Genomic DNA, 15,173 nt, shown 5'->3' with positions numbered 1-15,173 from the left:
CACATTTAATCTACATTTCCTTTGATAATTTTCAGCATTAACTGTTTTTGTATCTTGACTATTATAGAAGTAATACAAATCCTCTATTAGAATTTTAAAAAAGCTAATAGAGTGGTCTTCATAGATAAAAGAGACATCTCCCAAATTTAGTGACTCAAAGGTAACTATCATTAATTGGTTATATAAATACACACATGTGTGAAGTGTGATACACATACAGAAAAGTGCTAGAACATAAATATACTGCTTAATTTTTTAAAAGCAAATTGTTTCAATGCAAAAAAAAACACCCTAAAAAATCAGAGCATTGATCCTGCCCCAATCCTCCTCCCACTCCTCCTCCTCCTTTTCCTCCTCCTCCACTCTGTCATAACACTAGCTGAATTCAAGCTTAAGGAGCTGATGTCCCAGAGTCTAAATTCATTGCATACCAAAATATCAAAATGTCCAGGTTTCAATAAAAAATTACAAAACATGCAAAGGAACAGGAAGTAATTGTCTAGGCAAAAGAGAAAATTAAAGCATTAGAAACCATCAATGAGGAGTATCAGATCTGGGCATTCCAGACAAAAACTTCACAAAAATGGTCCTTAGTATGTTCAAAGAGCTAAAGGAAAATGGATAAAGAACTAAAGGGAATCAGGAGAATGATAGATGTACATAAAGAGAATATCAACAGAGATGGAAATTATGAAAAGGAACCTACAGAGCTGAATACCATATTAACAAGAATTAAACTTTCCCTGGAAGAGTTTAGCAGCAGATTGGAGCTGGCAGAATAAAGAATCAGTCACCTTGAAGATAAGACAATTGAAATCATTGCATCTGAGGATCAGAAAGAAGAGAGAATGAAGAAAAGTAAACAGAGCCTGAGGAACCTGTGGGACACCATCAAGAATACTGTATTAGTCAGCCAAAAGGGGTGCTGATGCAAAGTACCAGAAATTTATAAAGGGTGTTTGGGGTAAAAGCTTAAAGCTACAAGACCCTAGAGAGTCCAACTCAAGATACCTTAAGAGGTACTTCCTCACCAAATGTGTTGCTCCGTGTTGAACAAGATGGCGGATGATGTCTGCAAGGGCTCTGCCTTCCTTTTCCTCTTTAGGCACCATGGGCCCAGCTTCTTCCAATGTCAGCTGTAGGCTGGAGGGCTTGTTTCTTTCTGGGCTCAGCTGCTCTGTTGGTTTCGCAAAGTCAGCTGTAGACTATCAGGTGAATGGCTTATCTTTCTTCCCAGAGCCGCGGGATCAAAATTCGTTCCTCTTCTGTGTCTGTGGAGCTCTCTATTCCTCTGTGTATTTCTCCTTCTGCTTTCTTGTTTGAGTATGCATTTATATAGCCCACCAAAGGGGTGGAGACTCAACCCTGCATGCCCTAATGACATGGTCCAATCAAGGCCCTATACTTGATTTAATCAAATAACTGTAAGGCCTTTGAATTTAAGTCAGTGAAAGGGTATCATACCCAGAGGAACAGACCAGTTTACAAACATAATCAATATCTCTTTTTGGAATTCATAAATAATATCAAACTGCCACAAGTACCAATATGTGCATTGTGGGAGACCTAGAAGGAGAAGAAAGAGAGAAAGGGGCAAAGAAAACATTCAAAGAAATAATGGCTGAAAATTCCCCAAATTTAACAAAAAGCATGAATATACACATCCAAGAAGCTTGATGAATTCTGAATAGGATAAAACCAAATAGCCTCATACCATGCTATCTTATATCAAACTGTTGAATACCAAAGAGAAAGAATTCTGAAAACTGCAAGGGAAAAGCAATATGTCACATACAAGGATCATCAGTAAGATGAAGTGACAGTTTCTCATTGGAAACCATGGAGACAAGAAGGCAGTAGGTAGATGTATTTAAAGTGCTGAAAGCAAAAAATTGCCAACTAAATTCTGTATCTGGCAAAAATGTCTTTCACAAATGGGGAAAGGGAAGAGGATGTGACTCAAGAGGTTGAGCGCCTGCTTCCCACATGGGAGGTCCCAGTTTCAGTCCTTGGTGCCATCTATAAACAAAAAAACAAAAACAACAAGCAAACAAATGAGAAAACCAACTTAGGGGAGCTTATGTGGCTCAGTGGTTGAATATTAGCTTCCTGCCTATGAGGTCCTTGTTCAACCCTTGGCCCTGGGACATTAAAACAAAACAAAACAAGACAAAACAGGGAGGGGAGAATTCCAGATAAGCAAAAGCTGAGGGAGTTCATCACCACTAGACTGGCCCTACAAGAAATGCTAAAGGGTGTTCTGCAGGTTAAAAGGAAAGGACACTACATCATTGACTGAGACCACATGTGGAAATAAAGCTCTCTGGTAAAAAGATATTGACATGGGTAAATATAAATACCAATACTATTATATTTTTAAAAATTTAACTCCACTTTTTACTTCCTACTGGATCTATATGGCAAATTTATAAAATGTAATGATAAATCAATGGTTTTGGACTCGTCATATATAAATGTGGATTTTGTGACAAGAACTACATAAAGGTAGGAGACTGTGTTAGCAGCCTGGGTTCTGGGCTTCTAGGTTCTAGGTTGTTGGCTTACGTCACATAAAAGAATTTAAGGGCATGCCATAGGGTAGGCAAGGGAGTAAAGAGTTTATTAAGTAACAAGTAAAGAGCACACAATCTGAGACATAGCTGTGGCCGTGCTGCAGGGTGAGTCGTGCACGTGGAGCCCCAAGTCAGGCCTTCTTAAAGCCTTTCCTCCTCCCCCTTCATAAGGGTGGGGAGGGGCCCCAGCTGTTTGCTCTTCTGATTGGTTGCCCCACCAGTTAGCTCTCAGGGGCCAATGGTGAGGCCTTTTGTTTGACCGTATCCAGGGTTTCCCCATGACCCCAGAAAGAGTTCTAAATGGGATCTTGTGGCCAGGGTCTTTTGGGATCTTTCTGGCAGCCTCCCCCTCAGGAGGTTTCCGGTTGTGGTCTCATGGCTACCTGGTCTGCCGGCCATGTTGTCCGCTGGGCATGTTCTCTGCCGGGTCTTCAGCTGGGACCCAAGTCTACCCTTTCCCTGTACTAAGCTGCCTCAGTTGGAGGCTTATAGGAACATATATTATGTATGCTATTGAAGTTCTCAAGTTGGTTTCAAAGCAAATGACACTGTCATAGATTTAGGATGTGAAGCCACATGGTAGCCACAAAGAAAATATCAGAGAATATGCAAACTCATAGAGACAGGAAGTAGAATACAGGTTACCAGGGGTGGGAGCATGGGCAATGGGGAGTAAAAGGTCAAAATGAGTGTCGGGTTTCTATTTGGGGTAAAGGGAAATTTATAGTCATGGTTGGTGGTGAGGGTACTGCAACATCGTGAATGTGATTACTTCTTCTAGGTGGTATGCTTGGGAGGGTTTGGAATAGGAAGATTTATGTTGTATAAACATTTCCACAATTAATAAAAGAAAGAGAAACTAAAGAGATAATGACTGTTAAATGCAATCCATCATACCAGATGGCATCTAAGAATTGAGGAGGGAAGGCTCAAAAGGACATTATTGGGGCATGAGAAAAACTCAAATACAGAATGTAGTAAGTTTTATATCAATGTTCAATTTCTTGAACTTGAAAACTGCAACTAAGGTGATTACATATGTGAATATCCTTCTTCATAGGAAATGCCATGGAAGTATATGCTCAAGGAATATATGTACAAACTGCTCTTAAATATTCAGGAGAAAGATTTTTTTTTTATAGATTTATTTATTTATTTCTCTCCCCTCTCCACCCCAGTTGTCTGTTCTCTCTGTCTATTTGCTGCGAGTTCTTCTTTGTCTGCTTCTGTTGTTGTCAGTGGCACGGGAATCTGTGTTTCTTTTGGTTGCGTCATCTTGTTGTGTCAGCTCTCCGTGTGTGTGGCGCCATTCCTGGGCAGGCTGCACTTTCTTTCACGCTGGGCGGCTCTCCTTATGGGGCGCACTCCTTGCGCGTGGGGCTCCCCTACACGGGGGACACCCTTGCGTGGCAGGGCACTCCTTGCACGCATCAGCACTGCACGTGGGCCAGCTCCACACAGGTCAAGGAGGCCTGGGGTTTGAACCGCCAACCTCCCATGTGGTAGTGGATGCCCTAACTACTGGGCCAAGTCCACTTCCCGAGAAAGATATATTGATAGATAGCTATGGCAAAGGTGGCAAAATGTTAAAATTCATGGATATGGGTATTTTGGGGGTGGGGTATGTTGGGGTTCTTTGTATGGGGTTTGTATTATTTTTGTAACTGCCCTGTAAATTTGAGATTATTTCAAAATAAAAAGTTACAAAAAGAGAGAACAGAACATTGTCAGATTCCCTGGAGCTGCCCTTTGGCCATGTCCCTTTCCAAACACAACTTGCCCTTTTTTGCCTAAAATTAACCACTATCCTGGCTTCCATGCTCATTATTTCCTTGCTTTTCTTTGTACTTTACCACATAAATATGTATACCTAAACACAACAGCTTACTTTTACCTACTTTTTTTTGTTAAAAACAAATCAACTTTATTTTACATGTTAATAAAACATACAATTCATCTGAAGTGTGCAGTGGTATTTGATATAATCACATAGTTGTGTGTTCTTCACTTCAGTCATTATTAGAGCATTTTCGTTATTTCAATAATAATAATAATAAACAGATAAAGAAAATACCTCATCTCTCAATCTCTCTGTTTCCCCTGCTGTACATAGCTGCTATTTCTGGCTATTCTTGCACAATTATTCATCTGTTTATTAAGCAGTTTTATTGAGATATATTCACATTCCACATGATCTATCCGAAGTGTAGAGTCAATGACTTTTAGTATAATTCATCATCTCAAAATTTTAGTAATTTCATTGCTCCGAAATGAAAGACTCCATTCCCCTTAGCATTCTTCCCCAGCCCTACATAACCACTAATCTAATTTCATCTTTATAAATTGATTTGTATTTACATTTTATATAAATGGAATCGTACAATATATAGTACTTTGTGTCTGGTCTCCTTCACTTAGTATAATGTTTTCTTTGGTGTGATAGTAACATTTTGTACTATTAACCTACATTTGTTCAACTTCAAAGAAAAATGTTTTTAAATTTGCAATTTTACCTGTATTCATACACATAATATATTTAGTTCATAATAGCACAATCATACAGTATCTGTCCTTTTGTGTCTGGCTTGCTTCACTCAACACAATGTCCTCCAGGTTCATCCATGCTGTCATATGCTACATGACTTTATTTCTTCTTACCGCTGCATAATATTCCATTGTGTAAATACTCCACAAATAGTTTATCCATTCTTCAAGTGATGGACACCTGGGTTGTTTTCAACTTTTGGCTATCATGAATAGTGCTGTTATGAACATCAGTGTACAGATGTCTACTTCGGTCCCTGCTCTTAGTTCTTTTGGGTATATACCTAGCAATGGTATTGCTGGGTCCTCTGACAAGTCTATATATAACTTCCTTAGGACCTGCCAGTCCTCCACAGTGGCTGTACCATTCTACATTCCTGTCAATAGTGATTAAACGTTCCTATCGCTCCACATCCTCTCCAACATTTACAGTTTTCCGGCTTTTTAAAAGTGGCCAGTCTAGTAGGTGTGAAATGATATCTCATTGTAGTTTTGATTTGCATTTCCCTAATGGCCAGTGAAGTTGAACATTTTTTCATGTGTTTCTTTGCCATTTGTATTTCTTCTTTGGACAGTGGTCTTTTCAAGTGTTTTGCCCATTTGTTAATTGGATAGTTTGCCTTTTTTTTGTTGAGTTTTATGATTTTCTTATATATCATGGGTACTGAACCCTTATCAGATATGTGATTGCCAAATATTTTCTCCCATTGAGTTGTCTACATTTTCACCCTTTTGGCAAAGTCCTTTGAGGTGTAAAAGTGTTGAATTTTTAAGGAGGTCCCATTTATCTATTTTTTCTTTTGTTGCTCATGTTTTGAGTGTAAGGTTTAAGAAACTACCACCTACCACAAGATCTTGAAGATGTTTTCCTTTTTCTTTGAGACATTTTATCGTTGTTATTTTTATATTTAGGTCCTTGATCCATTTTGAGTTCATTTTTTGTATAAGTTGTGAGATAGGTTTTTGCCTCCTTTTTATTTTCAAGTTTTTGTAAATGGTACTATGTGTCTGCTTTTATTTTGTTCCATATTATGTTTGTAGGATTCATATGTATTTTTGCAGTAACCTATAATTCCTTTTCATTGCTGTAAATTTTCCATGGTGTGACTATACCATAATTTGCTTATGCATTCTGTTGATGAACATGGAGTCATTTCCAGGTTTTAATATGCATAATGTTTCTATAAACATTCTTATATATATCTCTAGTCCATCTATAGGTCACAGGTCAACTTTGATAGGAAAAGCAAGTTGTCCGAAGTGATTATACTAATGTACACTCCCAACAGCAGTGTTTGAAGTTCTGTTTCTCTACATTTTTGACACTGGCTATTTTCAGTCTTGTTAAATGTTAACTATTTTCATGGTTGTGTAATTTTAATTTGCATTATTTGATTATTAAAAAGGTTCACCATCTTTTCCTATTTTTTGACTATTTGGACAGCTTTTTGTGCATGCGTGAAGGGCCTATTCAGATCACTTTTCAAATTTTCTCTTGGGTTACATGACTTTTTGATTTGTAGTTCTTTATATTTTCTGGATACAATGTCTTTATTATTATCTTGTTGCAAATATCCTGAGGCTGTCCTATTCACTTTTGTTTGATGGTGGGAAGTTCTTAATTTTTTTCTAGTCAAATTTTTAAAAATCTTTCTCTATTGCACACTCATGAAGAAGTGTCTGAAAACATTGTTTTGTTTTGTATCACAATGTTATCCACAGTCTACATGGAATTAATTCTTACAATGGGATGAGGTAGTGGTCAATTTCTTTTTCTTTTTTCACATGAATATCCAGTTGTCTCAGCACCACGAGTTGAAAAGACCATCCTCAATGCAATGTTCTGTGGAACCACTTTTGGTTATATATCACGCTTATTGGTCTATATCTATATTGTCTTTCTAGATATATGTCAAAAATGCCATAGATAAACCATAAATTATTTTACCAGTCTTCTATTGATAAACATTTCAATTGTTTCCATTTTTTTACAGTACAGTATACCAATGAACCTCACTTTAGATATATATTGTGACATATGTGGTTTAATTGTTCCTGCCATCGGAAAAATTAATGAATTATCCCATAAGATGTATTCCATAGGAAAAATAACTAGTAATAGTCATCATTATACATTATTTGTACTTATGCAAGGATTTCTATAGTTTTTTAGAAAAGTTTTTTCAGCGAACCAAACTTTTATTAACGTTTCTCATACAAAATCAAAAGATGGAGAAAGTGAAACTGCCCTAAACAATGTGTGTTCTCTCCAAATTACTTGAGTCACAGAGACTATATTACTTAACAAAAGGTTTTGAGATGCTCTTAGTAGTTTATGCTGCGCTATTCAGAGTATGGACCATAGACCAAGACCTTCAGTGTCACCTGGAGGCTTATAAGAAATGCAGAGTCTAAGCTTGACCTCTGCCCACTAAATCATCTGCATTTTAGTAAGACACCCCGGGGATTTGAATGCACATGAAATTTTGAGAAGCAATATTTTAGTACATGTCATACAATGAAATGGAGACTAATAACTACTGAGAACATATTCTGAAGTTTCAAATTAATTTTGAGAATTTTGACTGCATTGGATGAGGGCTATGAATTATGAAACTTCAATAAGCTAAAGTAATGTTAATTCATTACTTTGTAAAAAGTGTATTATTTTCAAAAGACACATTGACTTTACCTAATTGGATCAACAAAATAATCCTATAAAGTAGTAAAGGTAGTAATTATTATTTGTTTTACTGAGGCTTACGTAAGTTGGGTGACTTCCCCAAGATAACAAGATTCCCAGCCTTAGTGGTCATGCAACAGTGCATGTTTGTTTATATTCTTATTATTGGCAAGAAGAGAAACAACCAAAAGCTATATAATACATTTCAGTCACCTAAATCAAGCTTTTAAAAAGTGTGAATAATATAAATTTGAACCTGACCCATCTTCTTTTACAATGCTTAATGTAAACCAAAAGTATTAGCTGTAATTTAATTGATTTTTCGTGCCCCACCTACAGACAGTAGAATTATGAAAAGTAGGAAGCCAATGGAAAAAAGGAACATGGGAGCAATCCACAACGTAAACTAACCATATGCCATTGGAAATTGGTTTCTGATATATATGTTAAATCCTCATTCCTGTACCCCAGTTCTGACCCTGCTGTCCATCCGCATCTTTATCTGTGCATTTTGGTCTATGGGTGTTTGTAGGCAAGACAGTTTAGATTTCTGAGTGCCTCCCTTGTCTCAGCTACCTACTGGAGGGAGTCATGGTGGCCAGAAAAGGAGCTCTTGACATGAATGGATATTCTCATGCAGGTTCTTGTCTGAGCCAATCAACAGCTGCTTCATGGCTGTTTCTCTTCAGTGTACCTTTTGAGGCACTCACTTGTAGCCTTGGCATCTTCCACCTCACCCAATTAGCAGTAGAGTGCATGGGGAGAGCCTGGCAGTGCCGGCAGGAAGAACTGGATAACTCATTAGTAAATCCTTTTTTTTTTCTTTGTCCCCCCTTCACATCCCCAGTTGCCAAGATCTTCAGGTGGAGATTTCCACTCTCCAGGAGCAGATCTCTCATCTGCAGTTTGTGATTCACTCCCAACATCAGAACCTGCGTTGTGTCATCCAGGAGGTCAGATCAATCAAGTGCATTTCTCTGGTGGATGATGTGTTTACAGTATGAAGACCACATAAAATGGCATGTCTGGACTTTAGGCATAATGAGATTTTTCTCCCCACTGACATTCTTTTTGTTTCTCATGCAACATGGCTCTGCTTTCAGTGCCCTCCCCTGTCTGTACTCACCCCTGTAACACAGTCAATGAATACAGTTTAGGAAATTGGGCTTAAGTGCTCCTCAGATGTTTCAGTGTTTTTGGAAATGTTATGAGACAGGTAATGCATAGTGTTCTTCAGGAGATCTTGTAGATTGGGGTATTTAGTTCTTTCTTAAGAAAGAATAAATGTAATAAACATTACATTTATTTAGGAGGTGGTTTAGGGCAGGGGCGAAGCATGGCCTTATTCCCTGGGGACATCTACGCAGGTGAAAAAGAAGGGTAACAGTCAGCTGGTTGGTGGACTATATGAGAGCTTAAGATGTACTTCAGCATCCATATTTATCTGGTTTGCAGAGTCTGCTTTAGATTGAAAATCAAATCTCCATTTAATTTTTTTCTTACAACCTAATATTTGTTCCCAAAAGAAATCCTCCAAAATAACTCTGGTGCCTTTCTGACACAAACGCAACATCTGTGCCTGCTTGGGTATGACCTCACTTAAGGGCCAAAGGATTGAGTCTTCGCATTTGAGCAGGAGGGACCTTGGTGCCATCCCACACTCATTTTACAGATGACAAAACCGAGGCCCGGGGCGTTTAGGTGACAAAGCTGGTTGGTTAGCGGCACAGCTGGCTTTAGAATTCATGGGTGCCTAGACCTCATGCACCATTCTGCACCTCACCTCACCCCCGCCCGCCCCCCCACCAGTTTCTCGTTGCCTACCGGCAGGTGCTTTCCTTCCCAAACCAAGCAGCCGGTTATCCTTAGGTTGCTGGTGGCCCAGATTGCTTCAGGGAGCCTCTCCTGACAGGCAGTAGCCTTGCGTCCTGTTGCCAGCAGCCGGATCTGCAGGATGAAAACACTACGTGGCTGCGATGTGGAAGGCTAACAAATGCTACCTTCCATGGGCTGCGCTCCTGCTGAATTGGGATTCAACAGTTATCTAAGGATAAAATGTATCACAGCATTGCCTGAGTGCTCTTGTCCCCAGGTACCAATTTGGCCAGCTCTTTTTTGGTAACCTGCTGAGTCTGCTAATACTGTGGGATTTCATTTTTTATTTTATGAAATCATCTTAACTCAGAAACATGGCCAATTTATGATTCAATAACTCTTCCCTGTTGCCTGACAAGATTGTTTCAATTGTGTTTCCTAATTCTTAGATGGAAGGATTAAAAAATAATGTAAAAGAGCAAGATGAAAGAATTGAAAATCTGAAAGAAAAAGTTAACGTACTCGAAGCCCAGGTAAGGAGGAAGTCTGTCAGAGATTGGTGTGTGAGGGTGTCCAGGGGGCATAGCAGTATTGTTTGTGTGTATGCATATGAATGTGTCATTTGTGAGTGTGTGTTTGTGTGCCCTTGTATATCTGTGTGTGTTTCTGTGTGATTGTGGGCATCTCATGTGTACCTTTTTTCTGAGTATACATGTGAGTGTCTACCTGTGAGTATGTGTCTGTTTTTGTGATTATTTGTGTTTATGTGTTTGCTATACATAAGAAATTATAGATTTTGGAGGTTAATTACTTAAACTATATAGTAACATTTACCCAAATTTCCCAGAATACTCTTTGGGGAAACAAAGGTACCCACTCTCTGTGTAGACTTGAATTAAAAATTTGGTGTTTTGGTTTCCTTGGCTGCTCAAGCCAATACCATGTAATGGTTCAGCTTAAACAACGGGAATTGATTTGCTCATGGTTTTGAGGCTAAAAGAAAGTCCAAATCAAGGAGTCATCATGGCAATGCTTTCTCCCCAAAGACTGTGGAGGAGTTCTGGGGCTGGCTGCCAGTGGTCCTTGGGCCCTACTTTTCTGCTTTACCCCTCAGCACTCAGACTTCCTGCCTGTTGGCTGTGTGAAAGCTAGAACTCCTCAAACCTCAGTCTTTCCTTAGATTCTTATCCTTTTTAAGTTATGGGACTGCTTGTTTGATAAAGATGATGCTCACAGCCCTGTATAGCAGAAAATGCAGTTCCTGTGGAATAATTGGCTAAGAACTACTATCTATTCAAGTGCCCAGTAACAACTGTTTAATTTACATCAAAGTTATGTGCTTCATAGCTCCTTGGAGCCTCTTCCTCCTAAGAATGTTCTCTGAAGATGTTTCCTCACAGACTTTATTAGTTAGTGGTCTTTTTTCAAATGTTGCTTATTAAAACATTTTTTCTTATATTATTTGTATATAATATACATTTGTATATAATATACAAATAATATACATGAGCTTGAATTGAAATTTTAATAAAATCATTATTCCTGTTGGGACTTGTTGGTGTGGATGTGACATATAACATTTATCAAACAATATACAGTATAGTATAGACTTAGTAAGGGGTGTGTTTTCTCTTGAATGGTAAAGTGGTCCATGGAACAAAAAAGGCTAACAATTCCTGCTGTACATATTGATTCTTCTTCCTGACATGCCTTACTACCCAGATTTTCACTGGGTTCAGATTAAATTTCATTTTCTGAAAGAGATTGCTCCCAGGAGTTACATCTCAAAAACTTGTTCTTTTCCTACAGAACCTTTTCATGATATTGTTAGTTACTTTATTTGTTTACTGTCTGTCTCTCTCACTAGATAGTAAGTTCCAGAGTACAGAGCTTATGTCTGTTTTGCTCAAAAATCTTTTCCTGAACTTCAGAGCCTACATCATATTAACCCCTTTATCAGTATTTGTTGAATTAAGTACATAATTAGTGCAATGCGCCAACAAATGAAATAAGTAGAAATTTTAAAAACACATTACAACATGCAAGTATGATGCCATATATAGTCTACATCAGGGGTTCTGAACCTTTTTTGCCAGTCAGGTGAAATGAATACTACTGTAATTTATTTATTGCATACATTCTTAAGGAAATGCTAGATTTGTTAGAGGTCAGAGAAAATAAAGATAAGTTGTTTTTTTCAATTCAAGCTCACGGACCCCCTGAAATCTTTCCACAGACCCCCTGGAGGTCCGTGAACCCCTGATTAAGAACCCCTGGTGTAGAAGGCCATTGGGGGCACTTTGAATCTTAAAAGGCTTTGGCAAATAGCGTGAGAAGACAGTGGGAAGCTAGGAAGGGGCTAAAGATTTCTTTTTCTCTATATAACAATAATACCAAGAAAGTCTTTGCTTACCAATCCGATTATATTAGCCTTATCTTTTAGACACCAGGGTTTCTACTCTATTGATATACAGTAATTTAATTAAGCCATTCCCTACTATTTGACATTAGATGGGTTTTCAATATTGCTTTTATAAAAGCACTGAATTGAACAGACTTGAGTAAATATCACTAATCATTTGCACAACCAATTCCTTAAGAGACATTTTTAGATGTGTAATCAGTAACTCAAAAGGTCTATTTTTAAAACGGTTTTTGATACGCATTTTCTGATTTCCAGGCTCCTGAGGGACTGACCATCTCCCTCAGCTGCTATAGTCGGAATGACATAGCTTCCTCTACTCTAGCTGTTGACCCTTCAGTCACTTTCAGTCCATCAGTCTTGACATTTCCTGTCCCTTCCATCACCCTCTTCTTGTTCTCTGAACTATTAAGAGATTTTTAAAAAATCTTTTATTATCATTTTAAGGAACTCTAAGAAGTGAGAGATGATAAACACATTTGGACAGATTCTGTGTTTAGACTGAGAATCCCATTTAAATTGAAATGGATCTGTAATTCTGGGGGTCTGATGATAGTTAAGGATCTAACTTTTTAGTTGTCTCACTTGGTCAAATAGCCTATCCTTTCTTCGTGAATTTGAAATGCCACGCTTATCCTGGAATAGATTCTAAGGTTGGAATTCTATTCCTCTGGCCTCTCTGCCTAGTTGGCCTCCAATACTCTGCTACTTTAATTTTTGTATGTCTGTAATACATTTTGTGTTGGAGAAGTTGTTTCAGGTTTGGCATTTTCTCTGATCTTACCTAATTAGGTGCCAGCTGTCATCACAGAATCAAGGTATTGATGGTGCTACTTCTTCTATTTCAGTTTTATTCTCTTTGGTTGCGTCTTTTTTTTTTTTATTTTTTATTTCTATCATCTTTAATGTGTATTTAATTTGTAGGCCCTAAGTAGACTGTTTGCTTCACCCAGATTCTGTACTTTACCAATTGTCCAGTAGTTAGACCGGAAAAGTGTTTTTGTTTGCATCATGTTCGGTTTCTCTATCCTAAAATTAGTCCCCAAGAACTTAAATTTAAAAATTAGGTTCTTTGGGACTATTTGTCAATAAACTATCCTTGGATAGAGTCACAATTCCTGTGCATTGGAATGAGATAGCAACAGATGTGTGTCCCTCTCATGGGAACTTCTTGGTGGGCTGCAGACTCTGCAGTGTTGTCACAGCACCTCTCGATGTTGTCTTGGATTCTCTATATGTAGCTCAATCCAAGCCAGTATTTTCTAATGTTTTCTTTTATTAAAAACCTTCCAATTACAGCAATAGCTGATGAGTGTCTTTATGGTCTCAAGATTTATTATCTTCAGTAGGTAAATCTTTCCCTTTACAGCAGTGACTGCTACAATATCCATTTGGGTTTTAAAAAGCTACAGCGTATTGGGGATCCAGAAGGGGGAGGAAAGGGTGTCGGGAGCCAGTGATATTTGACCAGGTGCTAGAATGTAGTAAGTACCTGAGCTGTAGCAATGCTTTTTCTAGTCTGTCCCTGACAAATGCTTGATTATGAAACTCTTAAACGGGGAAGATATTTGCAGGGATATACTATCTGCAGTGCAAATGTAAGATCGTTAGCCATTTTGAAATTCATTAAATAGCTAGGTGGACTGATCCAGGTTATGAAAAATGGTCAAAACAGCTTGAATAAGCCTTTTCTGCAGACACCTTTTTAAACTATGCACTGTACTTTTCTTATTCATACTGAAAACACGTATCTTTTTAGACATGTTGCATACTTCGTTTTGTTTAATCCTCAAAACTGCTCTGGCAGAAAATTGTCATTTATTGATAAAACAGATTCAGAGAAGTTAAAGTGTGTTCAAAACCACTCAGCTGACAAGTGGCAGAGCTGCATTTCAGTTTGCTTGACTTTGAAACACAAGCTCCCCTTCCGCCCACAATATCTGCTTATGTGGGTGATTCAAGTATATGTATATATAATATGTATTTGGAAATTAATAGTTAAAAATTTTTATGATCATTTATATTTCTTTTAGGCATTGCCACATTTACTCTGTTAAAAGTTTTCTATTTTCCTCTAGGAGTTTATTGAGTCCTGAAAAAAATTCTCTCTTCCTATGTTGTTCTATTTTAGCAGATTATTTTCCCTTCCACGTGGGGGATAGACTTGGGAGGGATATCTATCTTTTTTTTTTTCCTTTTAAGCTTTAAGGTTTTTAAACCTCTTTAAAGATCATTAGAAAATTTCTGCTCACCTCAGCCAAAATTATTTACTTTTCTTTCTTCTTTTGCATATCTTTCATCATCTTAATTTAGAGCTTCTGACATTCACCCCATATTTTACGTATTTCTATCCTCTTCACTAATGACCTGCTTGTATGGAAATGAGTCATCAGAAATCACTCTGTTTTTTGAACTTTGGAGTTTATTCTACTTGATATAATCACAATCATTCTTAAAATTTAATTCCAAACGTGAGTTGGTAGAAGATTATGCATGCAAAAATTAGCTTCCTTGGGACTACTTTGTCAATAAACTATCCTTGGATAGAGTCACAATGGCAAACATACTGGCCAGTGATTTGTAGTTTGTTAAATAATGATTTAGCAAAATTCATGCATATGGCTGACCTCATTAGAGGAAATTACAAAAGCCCATGAGTCAAGAGTAACTATTTAAATATGGTAGGTGAACTAAAGTCAGCATGGAACTAGAAATAAGTTAAACTAAAGACAATTTAATCTGATTACTCTTATACTTTCATAGTGTTTGGTACTTGACAACTTGAGGAACTAGGAGTACCTTTGGAAAAACATCTTAACAGCTTTTAGGTAATTGTCCAGGTACAGGATATTTTTATTCCAGTGTTGATTGTCATCATGATGTTTGGTTTCAAATTATTTGTAACTTAAAAGTACTGAGGAGAGTGGAGTTTTTCTCCAAGCTAGATACTTGGCCTGGGACATGTCTGCATGTATTTGGACTATATTCTAGGTTTAGTTCCATTCTAAAAGGCATATTATTATCATTTTACCAAATCTGAGGTGCATTTCCTGGATGAGATTTAAGAGCTTAAGTTAACTCTTGAAATATCACAGCGAAATGATTAAGGTGTTGGAAGATATTGGCTCCATCTTTT

At 37.7% G+C, this 15,173-nt stretch overlaps 1 protein-coding gene across 7 annotated transcripts in view; it reads left to right on the top strand.

Moving 5' to 3' along the window:
* Positions 1 to 15,173, top strand: part of CCDC68 (coiled-coil domain containing 68) — a 53,656-nt gene that overhangs the window by 30,057 nt on the left and 8,426 nt on the right. For all 7 annotated transcript variants that reach the window (XM_058277761.2, XM_058277763.1, XM_071208564.1 and 4 more), the window contains 2 exons: positions 8,648 to 8,753; positions 10,065 to 10,148. In XM_058277761.2, coding sequence (XP_058133744.1) covers positions 8,648 to 8,753; positions 10,065 to 10,148 — 190 coding nt within the window. The remainder of the gene's footprint in view (positions 1 to 8,647; positions 8,754 to 10,064; positions 10,149 to 15,173) is intronic.

Source organism: Dasypus novemcinctus, chromosome 16 (genome assembly GCF_030445035.2).
Source record: "Dasypus novemcinctus isolate mDasNov1 chromosome 16, mDasNov1.1.hap2, whole genome shotgun sequence".
NCBI lineage: Eukaryota > Metazoa > Chordata > Mammalia > Cingulata > Dasypodidae > Dasypus > Dasypus novemcinctus.
Note: the sequence above shows the minus strand (reverse complement) of the source record. Positions and strands in the feature narration are given on the sequence as shown.